This window comes from Thunnus albacares, chromosome 21 (genome assembly GCF_914725855.1).
Source record: "Thunnus albacares chromosome 21, fThuAlb1.1, whole genome shotgun sequence".
NCBI classification, from domain to species: Eukaryota; Metazoa; Chordata; class Actinopteri; order Scombriformes; family Scombridae; genus Thunnus; species Thunnus albacares.
In genome coordinates this window covers 7819141-7840763 of record NC_058126.1, presented here as the reverse complement: position 1 = coordinate 7840763, position 21623 = coordinate 7819141, and the positions used below count along the sequence as shown (strand labels likewise).

The 21623-nt window shown below is 37.8% G+C and overlaps 2 protein-coding genes across 4 annotated transcripts; both read right to left on the bottom strand.

Annotated features, from left to right (window-relative positions):
* Nucleotides 1-153: 153 nt before the first annotated feature.
* Nucleotides 154-10690, bottom strand: anxa13 (annexin A13). Of its 2 annotated transcripts, none has more exons than XM_044339593.1 (11): nt 10548-10690; nt 8405-8480; nt 8192-8286; nt 7871-8038; nt 7751-7784; nt 5388-5467; nt 5078-5146; nt 4895-4996; nt 4593-4668; nt 4118-4230; nt 154-1598 (listed from the first exon to the last, which is right to left on the bottom strand). In XM_044339593.1, the coding sequence occupies exons 1-11, from the start codon at nt 10560-10562 to the stop codon at nt 1479-1481; spliced, it is 948 nt and encodes a 315-aa protein (XP_044195528.1). In that variant the 5' UTR covers nt 10563-10690; the 3' UTR covers nt 154-1478. The 2 variants fall into 2 exon arrangements, with proteins under 2 accessions (XP_044195528.1, XP_044195526.1); XM_044339591.1 differs by having other exon boundaries at nt 7871-8041; nt 10548-10688.
* A 1635-nt stretch (nt 10691-12325) lies between these two features.
* LOC122972467 lies at nt 12326-21308 on the bottom strand. Of its 2 annotated transcripts, none has more exons than XM_044339594.1 (11): nt 21089-21308; nt 20291-20356; nt 19691-19827; nt 19339-19444; nt 19128-19182; nt 17001-17041; nt 14842-14940; nt 14653-14754; nt 14380-14502; nt 13498-13600; nt 12326-13356 (listed from the first exon to the last, which is right to left on the bottom strand). In XM_044339594.1, the coding sequence occupies exons 2-11, from the start codon at nt 20348-20350 to the stop codon at nt 13334-13336; spliced, it is 849 nt and encodes a 282-aa protein (XP_044195529.1). In that variant the 5' UTR covers nt 20351-20356; nt 21089-21308; the 3' UTR covers nt 12326-13333. The 2 variants fall into 2 exon arrangements, with proteins under 2 accessions (XP_044195529.1, XP_044195530.1); XM_044339595.1 differs by having other exon boundaries at nt 14854-14940; nt 21089-21302.
* Nucleotides 21309-21623: the final 315 nt, after the last annotated feature.

The following is a 21623-nucleotide window of genomic DNA, read 5'->3' as shown; positions in this document are numbered from 1 at the left end:
TTCATACAAATGGAAAACTGGTTTCGAAGTTGGTATTTTCCATTATTGATAAGTTCCTAACAATAGACACAAACCACTGCTCAGTTATCAAAATAATTAATTTTCTGTCAGTCCAATTATCAAAGACAGTCAGAGGTCAAAGAAAAGCAGACATGACGTTACAGGGAACTTTATTTGCAGTTAGACCAAAATTCTTTGGCTGTAGAGAGACAAACACTAGTCCCATGACTGCACTGATGTCCTGGTTGATGTTGTAACTATCTCACTCTATTCAGCTTGTTCCAAACATGTTTACAATAGTGGTAATTTGAACAAATCTCAGCTGCCTTAATAGAGACACATAAATGACACAAGACATCAGACGATCCAGGTGTTGCTGTAAATGTTCAGCTCACCTAAACGTCATCAGGTTTCTTCTCATATACTATCTGGCCTATTTCAAACAAACTAAATAATGCCATATATTAAACACTCTACTGCGTTAGTCATAAAATACAAACAAATATATAACAAGGTGAGGTGCATGTGGATTTGTCAAGTCTTTCTAATTTTAGTATAGGACAAAAAGGCAACATAGTGTAAATCAATACATAGTTTCTTTCAATAAGCAACCAACAAAATATAAAATCTCTTTTGTGAGTCAGTTGCGAGGAAAATTCGGAGACTCCATTCACATATAACTTTGCATATCCTTCATGATTCCAGCTAATATTCTTTCAGTACAAACTTTCACATTTCTTCATTTAAAAGCACATTATGTCATTTTCAAGCCATATGGAGTGATTGCATTAGTTGTAACAGCAGTGAAGTCACTGAGTTTGGCGTATGGAGGGTGAAAGATAATAGGAAAATAAAAAAAATGATACAGAATTATTTGATCTAAAACAATATAATACTTATAAGATGGTAATAATGCAACACTACTGTGATTACTTAAGTGTATGCAGCATCTTTTTCCAAGTGAACATGTCGTACGTTTATAATGTGATTATCCCATCAACTCCTGAACCTCCTGATCACATCACACTCTGTGTACTGTAATTGCATCAGTGTGACTTTAGTCGGCTCCTGTTAATGTTGGAAATGTATAAATTTGGTCCTTGTTCACAGCGAATACTAGCTACTACATAAACGCTGGTACAGATGTTAAAAATTCACTAGAAATGGGCAGTAATTAACAGACATAGTAGACCCAATTCACACACAGATGAGTAAATCCAGTTCGAGGGTTTTGTTATTAATGTCTGCGAAAAATGTTAAAAATTGAGAGCCACCTACATTCACAGAGTTCAAAAAAAGACATGAGCCAGGTTAATTATTTAATCACTTTCACCCTCCTTTTCCCTACATAATGCCACATGGAGAGACTGAGTAGTGTTAGTGTGTTAGACAGAAAACAGCAGCGCCCTCGGTCCAACATACTCGACTGTTTCTGCCACTGTCTTCTATCTTCTAGCCCTGACTGCCTCCCCCGATTTTCAGTGGCAGATTGCCAAGAGGAGACGTTTGAAGTCTCCGCTGCACTCGTCCCTCAGGGCGTCCTTCAGAGACACGTCATACTTCTCCAGGTACATGTCTTTGATGGTCTCCAAATCATACTGTTGACAAAATGGGAAAAAAGTACACTTAGTACACTTTGTGCCCGATCACACCAGAGCTCAAGCCTTGGTCAGGCTGGGAGAGGCAATCATGTTTCAATCAGAGCACTTACATCCAGTAAACACACCTGGTTACAGTGCGCACTCTATATCTGTATCTATGATCTACTACAGTCTACTACATTATTTATACACCACTTTTTATTAGCATATATTATCTTATTTGACATTTTCTTTTATGTGTTTGGTTCTCCTTTTCTTTGTTCCCTTAACCACCTGTTCACATCATGTATTGGAGCGCTGTAACTTGACATTTTTGCTGTGTAAAATCTTTTCTTTTTTTTTTAAATCATTAAAAAATTGTTAACCCAACAAAAAAAGGCATGGATATGGAAACATAGCTTTTTATAATCAGGTCAGGGGATTAGAGAAACTTGATTCCTCCTGTAGAAAGCTGATTTCTTCAACATGTTACACATATAGATGTACATATACACCAGGTTTCTATAAAAAATTTGGGTAACAATTCATTTCATGGTAATTACATGATAATTAGCAAGTAACTTCATTGAAATTTCTTTGAAATTACTCTGAAATTACCCCAGAGTTTACCTTGAATTTCATGGTAAGTAGGTATAATAAGCAAGTAATTCCTTTGAAATTTCTTTGAAATTACCCTCAAATTACCCAACATTTACCTCCAATCTCATGGTTAGAGAATTTTTGCAGGTTAATTTCCAACTAGTTTCTGTGTAACTTCTGCTGAGCAGACCACTTAATTGAAGTGAGTTGTTGCATCTTAATTTCCAAGTAGTTTCTGTCTGCAGGCCAGTAAATCAAGGTACATTTTTTTTAACCATTTTCATTCTCACCAATTTCTGTATAATTTCAGCACATCAACTTTCAACTTTGTAGCAAATGTCCTAAATGTCCATTTTTTTTATTGTAGCCACCATAAATTGCTAATTACCAACAAATACAACTTCATAATCAAGAATCAAGTTAATAATTGCCCATTTTAAAAGTCTCACAAAGCACTGAGAGTTGAACACTTCCTAATTTCTAATTTACTACAATTTTTGGTTTAACATTCATTTGTCTTTAATTTTATTTCTGTAGTATAATTGAGTTGAAGATTTACATCAAACAAAGACATTTTGTATTTTCTAAAGAGATGCTTTGATTATATAAAAAGAAACTACCAGGAAAATGAAACATGACAGAATGCCTCTATAAATATATTTTCCATCATTTTTCCTGAGTCAGCGGTCATGTGTGTTTTTTGTGGGCTGGAGGTCTTACTTCTCTTTTCGTAGAGTCTGCTATCACTAATCTCCTTACCAAACCTAGGCAAGCATATATTCAAACACACACACACACACACACACACACAGGTTATTATAGTTTTCTCTTTTCAATTAGCCTAATTGTTATTTCTATACTATTTTTGACTTTCATGTCCAATTCAGTTTAGCTCCAGTTTAGTTTTCAGTAGTTTGTTTTTATCACAGATTGTTGGAGAGTGTATAAAAGACTGTTAAAGATGGTTACATCCATTATCCTGTCAATCATAGGCAACATACACATAGTGCATCCACAGACAGGGTCTCATACACAACATATTGAAAGAGCCTGGTGTTCTTATAAGGAGAACGTCTACCACTTGAAGGAGAACCGAGCGCCCACAGCTCTTAAGATGAACCCCACATTCATTGAGCAGAACCATTGGTTGGCCAAAAAACACTGTGATGGAGTGGTTGGATGCCTTTTTAAAGACATTAGTGTTATTTAAGGTGTAAAAGTTTTAACAAAAATGCTATTTTTATGTCAAAAACTTTGTAAAAATTACTCCACCCCCTGTTTAATTTATTTGTTAATGTATTGTCTCTGACTTTTAACTTGAGTGGTGTGAAGACACTATTATCAGACCTCAATAAGCAAGCAAGGAATGAGACTTTTAAAATTGGCAATTATTAACTTGATTCTTGATTATGAATTTGTATTTTTTTCTAATTGGCAATTTATGGTGGCTACAATAATAAATGAACATATAGGAAATTTGGTAAAAAGTTGGACTCACATGCTGAAATTATTCAGAAATTGGTAAATGGTTAAATGTACTTCAATTAAGTGGCCTGCAGAAGCAGAAGGCAGAAACTACTTGGAAATTAAACTGCAACAACTCACTTCAATTTAGTGCTCTGCTCAGCAGTTAAACAGAAACTGGTTGGAAATTAAGTTGGCATGATCAGCAGAAGTTAGGCAGAAACTAGTTTCCATGATATCACCATGAAATTTGCGGACCAGTAAAATTAAGTGTTACTAAAAATGGTTTGCTTTTTATTATTCCCCAACTTTCAGTATTAAATTCCTTTTAAGTCCAGATAATAAAAATATATTGTGTCTGTACTATGACAGAGTAGACAGAAAGCTGTTGCAGAAAACAGACTTTGGTTGCTTGAGTGGTACTGAGCTTTGACTTCACTTATCAAAGAAATTTTAAAAAATGATTGCATTACCTCAGCGCGGCACACAATGATGCGAATAAGGGTGTCCTCGTCAGTGCCCGCTCCTTTCATCGCCTTGTTCAGACGTCTGGCAAAGTAGAGCTGGGGGTTCTTAGCAACTCGCACTGAGGGAAGGGAGAAAGACTTTTAATTACATTTTCACAGCAGTTAACTTTCTGTTGCAATACTATCAACTTTTCTCTAAGTGAAACTAAAGAATACAATACAATCTCTTTATTCAAAACCTCCCCCAACCTCTGGCATCCACCACTGACTTTATCCACCCCCAGCGTTGTTTAACAATGAAATGTGCAAAAAGCAACACAGTTTCCAAAAGTTGCTTAATATTTTATGTTCTACCTTTATGATTTTGAGATGTTTTTCACTTTAAATGTGACCTACAGTATGTGAGAAACCCACTGACATCATCATTGTGTCTTATCTTATATGGATGATAATGATAATTCCTAGACTGTATTTTACGAACCGAGAGCAATGTAGCATTTCTTCAGCGTCCCAGAAGTCTCATTCTCAATGGCATCTAGGATTTCAGTTCCAGAGAGCTACAGAAAGAAAATGCCTCAATGAATACAATTTCCGGTAATGCCTTAAATCGTTAATACTTTGTTTTCTGGATTTGCACCTGCAAGAGAAGCAACAATCGTACGAAGGGTAAAGCAAGATATAATCCCTATTAATTGATATGCTAACTGAAGATGGCATGTCCCAGCCATATTAACTGATACAGAGTATCACTGCAGGCTATTTATTTGTAACACCAAACCCTACCTGCTCATATATCTTGAAAGTGGCCTGGAGCTGCAGGTAATTCCTGCTGGACAGGATGTGGCTGAAGGTGGACTCATCCGTCCCAAAACGTCCCTCACCAGCCTGCATCAGATTCAAATTTTTGAGGATTAATTAAACTGCTATAAAAGTATTATAAAACTTTATTTCAAAGAAACAAAGTACCTCAAACAGGCTGGTAGCGTCTTCTTCAGCCAGACCTTCATCCACCTCGTAGCTCTCATCTCGGTTGCCCTGGAAGAAGAGGAAAAAGGTCACTTCTGCTGTGTAGTGAGGCCTTTGTCTGACTCAAGCAAGAGTATCTGGCCTCCGTTTTACTAATGAAAGGCAGTCTGGAATGTGGCCAGCGTGTGTGTGTGTGTGTGTGTTTATAGGAAAGAACTGGGCACAGGGAGAGTGAGAGCTCGATTTCTGTCTGATGGCAGACTGGAGGAATCTAGTTACACGAGTGGAGTAGAAACTCAAGGCCATTTACCTGCAAAAGAGATGTGAGCAGGTTTCTTACATCCCCACTTGTGTCTCCTTCGATATCTGCTTCAAGATCACGTTCATGCACTAAAAGGGGAATACAGTGTGAACCATAGAACAGTCAGATACAATGATGAAAAATAAAAGTCATACTGTTTATTTTATATCTAAACATGTAAACATTTAAACCCTCATACACTCTATGAGATACAAGTCTGTCATGTTCAGTACTTTCTGTTTTAACCTGCTTTTTCAGTTAAAGGGGAAACAGAGAACTTTTCAACTTCCCCCCCTTCTTAGCATTTCCAAGAGGTATTATTGTTCGCGCAGCTGTCGCAAAGACAATCAGATCTCTTTCTGTTTTCCTCAGAGCCTGAAGCTCCCGTAAAGAAATGATCAACAGCACTTCGGAAATAAGAGAGAAGAAAGACGCATGTTCACTGAGGAGGTAAATTGAAATTTTCACAATTTTATACTGAATTTGTGAACAAGTAAAAGCTATTGTAAGGATGTGCATTGAATAGTTATAACGTAGTTTGAGTAACATTATTGCTTCGCACAAACAAGTAACTACAGCAGAGTTTGGTGTCGGGGAGTAACGTTAAAAGAAAACAGGAGAAAAAGTATCAGTTTGTTCATTCATTAAGTCTATAATGGAGAAATAAAAGCAGAAATTCTTTAGTATGTGTTGAGAAAAGTGAACTGGGCTGGTAGCATCTTCATGTTTGATGATAACATTTTTTGTCTGTTGATTTTCATAAGAACAAGTATATCATATGATTCATATACCATACACACTGATGGCATAAATCAGCCTGACTGGATACTGATCCAGTATTCTGTGGTTGTAGGGCTGCTAGCTTAGCTAACTGATTTATAGAGGGCTTTCTTCCCTTTAGCTACCGTAGCTAACGAGAAGAAAGTCCTCTATAAATCGGAAGACAAGTTTATTCAGAAAGTACACTAAACGCAATGAAAACATGGCGTAAGCAGATATAAGTAGTGTGTCATCAGATTTGCAATATTCCACATCTATCATATAGCAGTAAGACAACAGGAAGAGGTTGGCCACCTAACAAATTATTATGAGAAAAAGCTACTGATAGCTACTGGGAAAAACAAAAGCACTATCCTCTTCCTCTTTTGGTTGCGCAATGGTTGACGCACTTCCTTTGCGCTTTCATTTTCCCAGGAGATCGTAGACGGTGGCAGACAGAAATGCACGGTGAAAGCGAGGCTTATAGGGAACCAATCTAAATGCCAATGGTGTCATTATTCTATAGCCGTTACACTGTGCAATCAACATTTACTTCAAAATGATAAGTTAAAGCGAAAAAGTTGTCTATTTCCACTTTAAGTTAATAATTATCTTGCAATTCAAAGTTTGACCTTTTTTTACTTCTCAAAAAGTCCTGTGACTGCAGTTCCTTTTATTTTTAATGGTATCTGAACCTTTTCAATGAATGGATTCCTGCCTGTATGAGTCTTGAAACCATTCCTCACTTTTCAATTATTAGACACTGACACCAAAAGTTGATATTTTTAGATAACTGAGAATGTTCTGCAACAAAATTCAAATGTATAATTGCCTCAGTAATGCAGAATACATATATTTTAAGTATATTTAAGTGATTCAATGCATGTTTACTATCATCCTATCAAAATGAGACACTCTGAATGCCTGTCAGGACATAAAGGTCCATATTAAGACATATATTGGAAAAGCTAGTAGCAGTAAGACATAGTCTACTTTATTAGGGTATATACATTGTAACTGATTGCCTTATTTCAGCTTAACAAATCATTTATCAAACTAAAATACGCTGTAGGACAATGTACACCAGCCAAAGGTATTTTTCCACAACAACGTGACAAACCACATGTTGTTATTAATAATAGCTTATCAGCGAGTAAACTGTGTCATTTTTAGAAAGTGACAATGATTAAAAGGAGAATGAGAGATAAAGTTTAGTGTGGTCATTGGCTGAGAGACCTTTAAGTATTACAAGAAGATGTTGGTAAATATAATCATCTATCATATCATGTTATCATTGTGTTCAGGAAGTTACAGCCGGATGGGCCTTGACTAAACAATGTGTGACTGTACATTACATGGCTAAAGGGACAGGAATAGTGCTGTGTGGTGAACTGTATGCACGCTCAAATGAGTCACCATTTCCTTTAAGGTTCATAACACAAGGAAAGAAAATATGACTTTTAGTAACTTTATGGGTGAAAGATTTAACTCATATGCCGCAATAAGATATCTACAAATTGATAACAACAGTATGGAAGATGGTGGTCAAGTAATGTATGCATTAAAAAAATAATTTTTAACTTTTTGAATGCTTGATGTGCTTGTTATCTTACCCTGAAAGTAGCATTCCTTGAACAGGGCAATGTCCTGTTGAAAACAATTAGATACAATGAATATAAAGTTTGAATATTCTACATAAAACACTGAATTAGTTAATAAAATTTAAGACTGACAGCATTGGTGGCGGTGCAGATGATCTCCACCAGGACGTCCTCGTCAGTGCCCGGTCCCTTCATGGCCTTCCTGAGCTCCTTTACAGCATAAATAACCGGGGGGTCGAGCATGGCGAGGATGGCCTTCTCAAAGTTCCCCGACAGCTCGCTCTTCAGCTTGTCCACCAACTCCTGGAGCAAAGGGGCAGAATGAAATGATTTGACTTGATTGGTAAAAAGGAGAAAATGTTCTCATATGTTTCAGATTTGAATAACAATCATAAATGATTCGCGTGGTATAAATTATGTGGTTAATCATGCATTATTCTGTGTCGTACTCACATCGTCATACTTATCAAAATAGGCCTGTTTAATTTCCTGACGCTGAAATGAAGAGCGGTTCGCCAGGATGTCAATGATGGCCTGCTCATCCGTTCCTGAAAAGAAGACAAAACACAAGCATTACAATGGTAAACAATGTAATTTGCATTTAATAACATACAGGGACATTACTAGAGCTCAAAAAACACTTTTTCACCAGTATTTCCAGCTTACCGAGCCCTTTGCAGGCTTTGCGGATGGCCTTGATGTCAGCAACGACATCAAAATCCTCATATGGGACAATAGTGGGCTGAAAGGAGGAGAAACAGATTAGAAATAATTATCAGAGGCAAACAATTAAAACCACCTTTTCTTGATTTTATCAAACGGATCATTGTTTAGGTAAATGAAATGCAGACGGACTCATGATAGCGGTGCGGGAGCAGCTGGCAGATGGGGGCGGGGAGGATGGTGACACAATGCTTTGGTTGAGGAATTCAGGGGCAGAAGTCTTTAAACAAACTTGGTGGGGGCCACATGAATAAGGTCAGCAGTAACCAAAGTGCGGTTCATTGTCCAACGGCGGTCTGGGTAGAGGTTTCAAATCCCCCCGATGTGTCCTAACAATAAAACTGTTTTCTTTTCCAGGACAATATGCTGACTGTTGTAAGACTAGAATAACATCAGAATCTTCACAGAATCATGTTTACTTCTCAAATATTTGATAGACCTGCTTATGGGGCTGGGTGTCATTTAAAAAATTACCAGTACCAATACCAGTACCCTTAAAGTAATACCGACACTAATAGAGTAGTTAATTTGATACCCATCATGTGAATAGTATTAGAATATATTATATAGTATTATAGTATTAGTATAGAATAAGTATTCAGTTGTATAAAATGCCACCACTTCGCCCCGTCCAAATGATTTTTACACAAATACATTTTGAAATTGTTCAAATTATTATTAAAATATTTACTAAATAACTGTACAGAACTGTACAATGAAGCAATATTCTTCACCACACCGCAGACTGTATGGGTTTTAGTTGCTGCGGTAGTGGGCCAATCACACGTCGCATTAAATCGAAGAACTCTTGTGGTGATTGGCTGCAAATATATACAAATAGTCATTTTTTTCTACATCTGGGTACAAAAAGGATCGAAGGGGTTGTTTGACTGGAGAAGTTTTGATACTACTTGGCACTGAGTTATTTTGGTTGATACCTTAAAGTTATTGAGTACCGATACCCAGCCCTACCTGCTCATAATATTATGTAATTGTTTTATGTTGTGGGCCACCATTATTTTCTTGATCAATCTTTAATGTGAGAAAATGGTGAAAATCCAGTTATAATTTTCTTAGAGCTCATGGTGACGTCTTCAAATGTCTTGTTTTGTCTCATCAGAAACCCAAAGTTATTCACTTAACTATCATGTATGGCACATAAAAGCTTCAAATCATCACATTTGAGAAGCTGAAACCAGCAAATGTTTTGCTTTTTTGCTTAAAAAATGATTGAAATAACTATTAAATCATCAAAATTGTTGATGATCCCCAAAATTAATTTTCAGGGGAACAACTAATCAGACTGATTGACTAATCAACTAATTGTAGCAGCTAAAAAACAACATAAGAAAAAAGTTGATTGTTGTTAATTACAGTAGGATAAAGGTGGTTTAAACATGGAGATGGAAGTTTTGGATATCTGCTTTATTTTCCAATACGTTGGTTGTCTTATACGTCAGGGAGGACAATGAACAAATGACGATAAAGGAGCAAGACACCAAAATGTATAGAACAAAACCGGTCACCCTCCCCCATCGCTGCTCCTCTGGACTCTTACTGTCTAGTCTGCATACTGAGCTCCACTCATTCATCTACACACACATCTAACGGGGCTGTGATGAATTCCGCAGGGGAGTGGCCCTCTCCTCTGCGTGAACCCAGACACGGCTGTCTGTCACACGGCGTCATTTGCGACGTTTACATCGGCTACATTTAAAGAAACACCAAATATTATGAATTTGAAACCCTTTCATTTTCCCTATCACAATATTTAAAAAACAGAAAATATCACGATTACGCAGTGCGCAAGGTTCAGTCCTTGCGCACTGCGTAATGGTGGTAATAATGACAATTCTTCAATGCGCAAAAAGCAATATATATAATATCATTGGAAATGAATGTTAACCTCCGTTCTTAACGTTAATCCTATGAATGGCTGGATACAAATCTTACAGGCAATCCAATTAACCAGCCCGAAACTCTCGCTCACAGTTCGAGCGAAGTCCAAACTGCTGCTTCTTGTAGAGATTTTGTTCGCTATTTGACGCGTTGGCAGCGCAAAAATATAAAACAGGAAGCCACTTACTTGACAGTTGCCCATTTTTTAGGATGTTTGTCCGGAGGAGGCTGTCGAAAGTCGTTGAGTAGTTTGGGGTATTAGTGCTCCTGACCAAGACGCGGCCCAAAGCAAGCAGAAACCAGAGTGTGACGTCACCACGGACCGCTACACCGCCGGGTTAACTATTTACAGTCTCAGTTACTGTTAATGTCACAGTATGTCTGTGTTACACAATACTGACTTTACACTGATTTCATCAGGCTTCACGGTGTCTCTACAATCATAATCTGGCTAATTATTTAAAAACGAATCTGTTATTTATTCCTTTTTTTGCAAGGCTTGTCGTCTAATCCTCTACTATGAATTGCAGAATAAATATACATATGTAAATACAAAAAGTCATAAGAATATAATAGTGGTAAACACAACAAGCTTCATATGTTACCACTTAGAATAATGGTCATAGACTAGTGATTGTTAAATCCTTTATAAACTAGATGACCTGGCAGTCAGCATCTATCAGCTCTGCTTTAATGTCCTACTAACCTGCTTTAACACTCCTGACAACTGTCTTTATTGTTTTATTTGAATCCCCATTAGTTGCTGCCTCAGCAACAAATACTCTGACAGTAAAATACATATAATCAGTGTTTGTCCTAACACTTCATACTGTACAATAAACAATATAGTCACAATATTTCCATTGCATCCAACAATAAAACTGCATGAGGACTATACAAAGGCCTAATTAAAACACCAAAAATAGAGCAATTTTAATTTAAATTGGATTTGATAAGTAAAAACAGAACCACAATGATAATGTCAGTTCATTTAAACATGCACATTGCAAAGAAATCAAAAGAAAAAATAACATGCATATGATTTTGTTTATTTTTCAGGCATGTCTTTAAAAATAACTGTCAGCTTCTTGACCTTTGACCTTCCTGGATGTGTTAGACTGTAAGTGCTTCTGCAGCTGCTCTGCTTTGTGGTTAACTTATGTGGTTATGTGTGTTTCTGTGCCCAAACACTGAAATAAGCTGCAGATCCTCCACGACACTCACCTGTTAACCGGACCGATTTGCCATTTTGTTTTCACAATTTGACCGTTTGAACTGCTAAGAAGATCTGACCTTAACCTTAACCCTGCAATTTAGTGGTCTGAAACCAGGCTACCATGACTGTGGAGTAAAACTGCTACAATGGCTGAAATATTTTTAAAACTAACTGTAAAACTTGGTGTACTCTTTCATCAAATCAACCAACTTTAATTCACAAATTGGTAAACCAACAAGTAAAAGTTATGACTAGTTTCTCTGTTGTATGTGAGACTATAATTGGAGTTTAATGCTCCACAGTAGTAATTACCAACCCTTCCAGCCTACACTATAACCACTGTCCGTTCTAACTATCCCTACATCATAATTACTCACCCACGGAGGGACAAAGCTGCTGCTGCCCTTCACCATGAGCCCCAATAGCCCATGAAACCTGAATACATGCACACATGCGTCTGCGTAAACTGTTCCAATTAGGAGCTCGCTAACGTCACGCTAACAAAGCCATGCAATTAGAGGGGATGAGTCATCTCTCTTCACTATATAATCATCTGAAGAGTACCTGAGAGATCAATCAGGGGAAAGTTTTTGGACAAAGTGTTTATATTAGTTATTCACACAATGCAGCTGTTGCTACTGTCAAACACTATGATGAACACAGTTTCACACATTGTGACAAGATATGAGTCATCAACATTTTCTTTTTTCTTGCTGTTTACCAGTACTCTTTAACCAAAGTGTACCACACTCTCTGCAACTTATAATTGCATCATCTGCAATTATACGAGTTCTTTTCAGTTTTATGTGAGTCAGCTATTGAATCAAACTTTCCTTTCCTTTTTTGCTGACAAATCTAAATTCAACCCAGTCATAGAGTTCACTTGTTGGCCGCGTTGTCCAGTAATCATAGGGGTTTCGATCTCCAGCTCTGCCTAACAGCAGGGTTGTAGATTTCAATCTTGCATCACAAAAATGAGGACTTAAGGCTTGACTTGAACTTGACTGCTGTGAGACTTTACTTTTAGAGATTACCCACCTGACTTGAGATTCAGACAGGCCTTGCATAACCACACAGCTTGACTATTTAACCACCTATTAACTTGAAAGGAAAACACTGTCAAATACTGTAATTTACAGTAGATGGCCACTTTAAGACTGTAGGGAAATCACAGATTTTACAAATTAAGTTTAGGTTACTCGTCATGAGATATGAGATAATTTCTTCTGCTGCTTTGGAGGGAAATTCCTGAATTTTAAGAAAGTCACCCTGATTTTTTTATATATTTTTTACAGAAAGCCCTGACTGCATTACAAACTGGAGGTGTGGTTTATGAGAGTTGTGGGCATTTACAGATGCAGGATGAGGGTCTAGTGAAAGATACTGAGTTGCATTGTGGGCATTGAAGGACCCAGTGATTTTGGAGATTAACTCATACTAGAGACTAAAAGTCAGGATATATCTGGCTGTGCTGCTTTGATTTTTACCATTCTTTCCCCCCAACTTTATGGAAGTGTAATACTAGATCACTGGATTGCCTCTTTATGAAAAAGTCAAAGTTGACTTGCCCTAAAGGAGTTAAAAACAACTTACCATACTGCAACTCCCACACCAACAAACTGCTGTATAAAATGTGCTCCATTTAGCACCCCTTTAAGTTGTTAGACGCCTCCTCTATTATGGGAAGAACCAATGAAGGCCATGAACCTGTTCTTGGTATGCAAAGTGGAAAATGGGGACGCAGTTGCCAGCACCAGTTAATGCAGCAACTCATATGCACCTAAAAATAGAAGTCTCACTTGTTTTTGTGTTCTCAAATTGCTCATACTTGCATTTTTTTTTCTCGGTAAGTTTATTTTTTTTCTCCATTAAGACATTGCTGCTTAAAAAGCCCAAATATCTTAAGGTTTCCTGAACTAACCCGAGTCGGGAGTATATTTTCCTGACTGCTCTGTCGCCCCCAGCTGTCTCAGTTTGGGGGTGTTATGGTGCAGGGGGTTCCCTCTCAAGCCTTTATCACGGATCTGGGGAAGAAAACAAAGGCAGCATTCAGAAGCCAAAGAAATGGGCTGCAATGTCATGCTGGCTCAGGACCCAAACTCATGTTATGACCTCAAACACAACTTGTTTAGAGTCTGACCAGCTCCAACTGTTAATAACCACAGACACAGGTTTCAGTTTCAGCTGCTATGAGACTAATGAAATTTGTGTGAATGAGGCCAGGTTGGAGTTTAACTTGCAAAAACATTTCTGGGCTGCAAAGAACTACAGGAGGCAGCAATGGCCTCATTTATTGACTTAAGTGTCAACAGGAATTTCTTGGAGCAAAAGTAAATAAAAATTCTGGACAAGAAGTTGTCTTGGAAGGCCAAACAGATTCTTTCATGTTTACTTTTTCTGTTTCCACAGTGCAGGACTGCAACACAAAGATTTTATTCCATTGGTCAATCTGCTTTGTTTCGCTGCCTCTTTATATCTAAAATAACTTGAGATCTAGCACAGCCCTTTTTTGTGTTTTTGACCTCTATTAAGGTTTAATTTATTCAATGAGATAAATTCTGCTTCAAGAGCACATTGGCTTCAGAATTATTTATATAAAATCTTTGCTAAAAGAGACCTTAAGCACTCTGCATGACATGTTAACAGCGCCACAAATCATCTTTGTTACTAGACAGATTTGCATACATGTGGCATCTTTCAGTTCTTTTTTCCATCACCGCCAGAATGATCATGAGACCTCCTGGGCACACAAAGCTTTCTTTGCATGGAACAATGCCGGGCTAGTAAATGGTGCATTGTTTACCTTCTCCTGAGGTAAAATCCCTGCGGCGTAGAGGTTTTTGCTCCTTCTCACTGTGCCCAGGTGGTAGTTCGGTGCACCACTTCCTGGCATCCCCCAGATAGAGTGTTGCATGGTGTCATTGTGCTAAGAGAATTGTGAAACCATCAGTAAACACAGTAATTTATCATCAGTTGTATCATGGAAGAAAATAGACCATATCAATGCTTATATACAATGAGATCAAATAGTGTGATTAATAGGATCTTTAAAATAACCAATATCAAACAAACTAACTTTTTGTTCATCAGTGGTTTTTCTTCTTCTCTCCCTCTCTGTCAGTTGTTTCCTCTCCTCTACCTGCTGACAAAGGTCTCTGTAATATTGCTTTTTAGCGTCCTAAAGAAAACATACAGTAAGTATCACACAGGAACATTGCAACTGATTTTTTGTGGTTTGAATATGCAGAGGAGAACATCAGCACACGTTTATTATGACCTCACTGTTGTTGTAACACAGCTTCCGGTTCAATCTTGGGTCTTTGATGACCGTTTCTTGCTGAGCAGCTGATGTTGAAGCTTTTCCCTAAAAGAAACAATTTGACAACCTGTTTGCACTGAGCTGATGATGTTATGAACCAGTTTTAATCACTGCTAAACACGGATCAATACCACCATCTAGTGGTTACATCTGCCAACTACAGTTTCCTTTACAGGACTGTTCTGGTAATATTCTAAATTTTTCTTCTTGTTAGCAAAAACCATAAAAAGACAAAAACCAATAATGAAGTGATCCATCTAACAATTATTGTAAGTATCCAAACTCTGATAAAGCTTATTCATCTGTGCCATAGAGTACACTGTCACTTTAGTTTTATTTTGGGTCAATTGCATATACACTGCACCATAAATATTCTCTAATGCACAACAAATACATTTTTACTCCTGTTTGAGCAGTGTTTTTTATTAACTGCAGAGCCCAGCATTATTCTGCCTTATTTTTTTTTAATGAAAGCACAGACAATCTCGGGAAGTCCAAAAGTATTAAGAGATGGACTAACACATTGTTAGTTTAGGTCTTTTCATGAGATTTGCTGATAATAGCATAAATATAGAATATTGCCAGTCCTATCCTTGAAAGGGGACATATTATGCGTTTTGTGATTTTCTGTTATTTTTATACTGTTATAATGTCATGTATCAGATGTTAAACATGAACACATAACATGTCAAAGTTCCAAAACTTGAGGTGAACGTGTGTAAAATCCAAGCAGCAACCTCTGGTGCTGAAAAATGAAGCCAATGCAGAAGTGCCAAAAACCTGCATGCTATGTAATAGCCATCAGGGGGCGACTCCACTGGCTGCAAAAAGAAGTCTGATTGTATGGAAGTCTTTGAGAAAATTACTCTACTTCTCTCTTGATTTAGTTTATGATCTCAATCGCTAATTTCAAGTTTTCTTCAATACATCACGATGTTCATTTTGTAAATTATGGTCCAATTTAATTTAAATTTGACGATAAAGCAGGGTATGCTTTAGGGCGTGGCTACGTTGTGATTGACAAGGCGCTACCACGGCGACATTGTTGCTTACGTAATGTAAACATTGGGTATAGGCGTAACTGCTGCTATTTCACAGTGTTTTCAGTTCACTAAAGTTAATTGAACATTGTGATCACCTGAAAAAGTCTTGTTCAGCGTTTGGTTTTAATAAAAGACCCATCAATGAGTCGGATGATCAGTTTTTTTGGTGAGTACATTTTGTTTTAATGGTTTTAGGCCTGTTTTTTGCAGCAAAAATTAGAATTAGCATTAGCATGATCACTTTTAACCATAGATTGTAATTTCACAATGCTAACCAAGCTAGCAGCTAGCGCTATGGTCAGCTCCAACCTCTCGTTCATATATGGTCACTTCTGGCTCCAAAAATCAAATATGGTAACAGCCAAATCCAAGATGGCGATGGTCAAATCGCTACACTCGAGGCTTCAAAACGGCAGTTCACAAACCAATGGGTGACGTCACGGTGACTACGTCCATATTTTTTACAGTCTATGGTGAAAACACAGCCTTCACGAAAAAACCCAGGGCTTCAGCCTGCCCTGAATGCTCCGTTTGCATAGTTACCTCTACTTCCCCATCAAGCTGTCATCAGATTGTTCATACATGCCAACAAACACGCGTCCATTCTGTAGTCTTTGTTGCTAAGCTTGTGCCATGGTTTGTTTGCATGGTCTATTTACATATTTCAGATTTCAGATTCAGGCTCAAACATGTACAGATTATTTGAAAAGCTTATATTTTGAATAAAGAATGAGAAAAAGAGATGAAATCCCACTACTACTGTTTGCCTCCGGAGCCTGCGGGAGTCTGCCTAGGGGCAGCTTCAAGAAGCTATCCAATCAGAACAGAACAGCCCCAGGGGGAACTTAAAGATGTTTCAGATGGAGGCTGAATTGAGGGGCTGCATAAAGGGCCAGTATAAGATATTCCAGTAGAGATACAGAATATAAAGGTAGAGCTGGAAATGTGTATGTTATGTCCTCTTTAAGGAAATAAAATATGGCAGCAATTTGGTACATTTGCTATAAAACATACAGCAATGGATGCATGAACTGAAGTGATCCCTTTGGGGTCCGTGCTTACCAAACTTACAGCTCCTTTCAGTGTTAGTAAGGGCAGATGAGCTGGAGAAGAAAAATAGGCAGAAATCAACTTAATTCAACTGTTCTTTCTCTTCTCTCTAAACTGAACCCTTTCTGAACATATAACAGACAGTTTAAATTCCAGACCTTAATAGCGTTTCCCAGAGTAAGCACGAGCTCTGTTTTACTCACATAAAGTAAATCAATAAATCTATTTTGCAAACCAGACAGTCTCCTCCACTGAAAGGAAAAAAAGCCTCTTTATGAGAGCCAGAGTCGCTCCCACTGTAGTGAAGCCCACTCATAATAAGTTGTACTATCAGGATGACTCACGTTCCCTTTCAGGCTGTGACTACAAACACACGCTTCTCTTATACGGTACTTCGCCCAGGCTTCCCATGAGTGGAGGTGTGTGTGTGGAGGTTGTACTGTCATGAAAGCAGTCATTACAATATTAAGGAGTCTTAACTAATCCACTGCTTCTGTAATGTGGATTTAATTCCCTCTCTGTTCTCTTTTAGCTATGAACACCTGTCTTCTTTATTTTACTTTAAAACACAGAGGAAACACATTATGGAAAATACATAATTGTTATGTTCAGCAGCATACTGACATATTGTCTTTTCACTATGCCTTCACTGTTTTATCCATTCTGAGATTTTATGCTTCATCGTGTTATGTTTGTACAAGCTTCAGTGAGCATATCTCAGTCCATATTTAGGACAATTGTGTTTAAGTTAACCTGAACTATTAGTTTATTTGCCAAGTAGGTTTGCACATACAAGGAATTTGCCTTGGTGCTGTGGTGCATAATAATCAAATAATCAAAAAATAGAAGGTAAGAGAAAAGACAAAAGACATGTGATATAAATATATAAATAAAAACTAAAATATAGCAAACATAGTAAAAATGTATTTTAACTGAAAACAGCTGTTGATTTTAAAATGATTGTGCAGTTGATGTTCACATGAGGTTCAAAGTTTATTCTTGACCTTGGTTGAGAAAACAAAGTCTAAAAATAAACTATAAGGTCCATTTAGTAACTATCCCGGAGCTTTTGATCATATCACATGATTTTCATAAGCGAAAAAAAAAAAGAAATAGAAAATATTTGACATTTGAACAGCTACGATTTCAACCACAAAAACTCCAACTGCTGATGAAGATTATGTGACATGATAGAAAGCACCAGAACTGCTACTAAATGGACCTTGCATGACTGATTTCCCGACATACTCACATGTTTCAACTGTCACCAGGATATTCTTATGTGAAGCCACAAATATAGAACAAACAACCTAGTTTATAATATACATCATGGCCAAAAGTATGTGGACACCCAAACATTACACCAATATCTGATTATTATTCATAAGACGTGACATTAATCTGCTGCTATAACAGCATCCACTCTTCTGGGAAGACTAAACCACCAGATTTTGGAGCCTGGCTGCAGGGATTTGCTCCCATTCAGCCACAAGACTGTTAGTGAGGTGATGTTGGGCGATGAGGCCTGGCTCGCAGCTGGTGATCCAATTAATCACAAAAATGTTGGATGAGGTCGAGGTTAGTGGTCGTTTGTAGCGCAGACGTCATACGGGTGCCAGTGTGGAAACATAGAGGAGGGGAAAAGTAGCTTGGCACTTGCAGCCCTTTTATCAGAGTCATATATTTGTCAGATTTCAACACACAGACATTTGGAATATATGGAGTCAACACAATTTACGTTTTACAAAGATAGCACTATGTCCAACGTCTATATGGACTTCTCTTCGTAGATGGCTGTACTGTCATGTTGAAACACAGCTGGGTTTTCGCCAAATTGTCACAAAATTGGACAGGGGTGTCCACATACTTTTGGCCATATGGTGGACTCTTGCTTTTTCATATCATACTTGTTTTCCTTGTTTGGTCCTCTTACTTTCAGTAACGTTGCTCATTTTATACTTATTTATTTTGCTGTGTCTCGCCTTATCTTATCTTGTTAAACCTTATTTTATCTTAAGGGTACCAACATGAATACACCATCACACACACACACATAAACACACACACAGAGTATGATTCAGATTCCAGCACAAATGATTGAGAGTGACTCAATGACTAACAGCGTGTGAATGATCTCACATTGGTCCCCGAGAGAGGCCGCCTCGCTCCCATCAATCAGCTGCCTGCATGCTACCTGGAGGCAGAGATGGTGAAGATAAAGCACAGTTACCTTCTGGAAATTGCTATAATTGAGTGATTAAGACCGGTGACGTCAAATGAAAGCCCGTTTTTTATTGAATGAACATTCGCTCAGCCTTCATTTACGCATGTTGGCATGACTGTGACTCACCAACATCCTGGCCTTGGGCTTCGGGCTCGGCATCTGTGTTTGTGCTGCAGTAGTCCCCGGTGAGAGACAGAGCGATGATGGTGAGTCAAAAAGGCCATTTTTGCACCTAGTGTAAAATCAAAACAAATTGGATTATTAGATGAGTAGACCTGCCTTTGTCCTTTCCACACTGAATGCCTTTATTTTGATGCCTCCACTTTTGCGTAAACAGTTCTGGGGCCATTATTACTGTCAGAATCATCCTCGTCTTCATCGTCACTTTGGTGATGAGCCCTGAAGTAATCAAATTCAATTGTTAAGCTGAATATTAAGTTGATCTTTAGTGCTAAACAGCAGTAACTATGTCACTTACATGCAGGATCCTTTGTCTTTACAAACACAGGAAGAAAGCTCAACTGATATTTTGGGTTTGGATGTTTTCACCCCCACCGTCCACTCAATTCTCTCATTGCTGGACTCGTCACTTTTAACCTTCACATTTCTCCTACCCTGTGGACATCAGACAGATTCTCATAACAACAAATCAGCCTTAAGGCACTCTTGACTCCAAACTACAATCTAAGTCAGGCAACAGTGTGATAACAGTAAATATTTGGGGAGCAAAAACTGACTTTTTTCTAGTCTTTGAAGTAAAACAGACAGTGTGTTCATGGGCTGCTGGGAAGGTCGGTCATCTGCTAACTATCCCCTTTTCACTAGTTTCATTTTAAAATTGTCAGAATTCAAACTATGAAGAAAATCAATAAACATCTTGTGTGTAGATGTGGTTGTTCTTTGCAGTATATATAAGTTGCTTGGAGAGACCTGAGAGAAGAGGAGAGGTTAAAGCATAACAACTCAGAAAGTGAACTTTTCTCAGAATTTTTTGACTTCACAGCAGCCTTTTGTTTTGTTCAATATCCCACCACACATGAATACAGGAGCAGTATAGCCAACAGTTTACTGTACACACCACTGCTGATCCAGCTGGGCACTGAGGAAGATGTGTGGGTGACTCTTCATCACCCTCCATGGTTTTCTTTGCATTCATAGATAGATAGATAGATAGATGTTATACACATCAATTGCAGTGACACACTTGGAGATATATATGCAATTAGGCCTGCAACTAACAATTATTTTCAATATCGATTAATCTATTGATCATCATCTTGATCAACCAATCAATTATTTGGTCTATAATATGTCAGAAAATTATGGAAAATGCCCATCACAATGTCCCAGAGTCCAAGGTAACGTCTTGTATTGTCTGGCAACAGTCAAACATTTGCAGTGTACTATCATAAAAGACTAAGAAAGCCAGGAAATATACATATTTAATGCAACTATTTTTCTCATTTATTATTAAAATTGTTGCTGATAATTCTGCATCAATTAATTGACTAATCATTGCAGCTCTACATGTATTTCATGTAGCTATGTGAGCAAACATCAGTATAAGGCTATGTACACCTACAGAAGGCCACCATTTCTAACTTTAAACTTACTTAATTAACAAAATAAATGTAACAGCAGTTTTGGTAGCAAATGTAAGTTAAAAGCTTACACAGTAATAAATTATTGATTAATAAATGCAACTTCTACTAACTGTTGCCTGCAGTTTGAGTCATTCATTGTGATGAGTTTGTGTTTCCTTACAGCATGTGATTGACAACTCCGAAAATAAACTTTACATTTAAACCCGCACAGATCAGATAAACTTATAATTACCCCAAACTGGCATTAACACGTATTTAACTGCTTTATTTACCTTGAAGGTGATGGCTCTGAAACCGTGAGTTGGGAGGATGGGAGGGGGGGGGGGGGTGAGGGGAGCAAACAGGAGTCACAGGAGGAGCAGTAGAGCAGAAGGCGAGCGGTGAATTTAGTTTGTAAACATTTAAAATCCGCAGAATGGAGCGAAGGACGGATCAAACGTCATCATCACCTCAGGACGTCACGACACGGAGCTCTCCCGCCACGAGGGGGCGGTACGCTGCTGAGGGTCCACTCTGCTGTCTGAGCTGCTTTCAGCTCATTGAAACCAGACATGTGACCTTTAACAACAGGTGATTAACAAGGCAGACACGACACAACAAACGTGCTTTAAGTGAGACAAACAGACAGAGATGTAAGTTTCAGTACAGTCTGAAACTCCTTGTGTGTGACCATAATAATAATACAATACCACACATTTCATTCACAGTGAAACTTAAAGTATTACAGTATTAATGACACACAACAACATAAAGAAAAAAGAGTGTCATGTCAAGGATGAAAAATTAAATAATAGTTTCGATAATAAT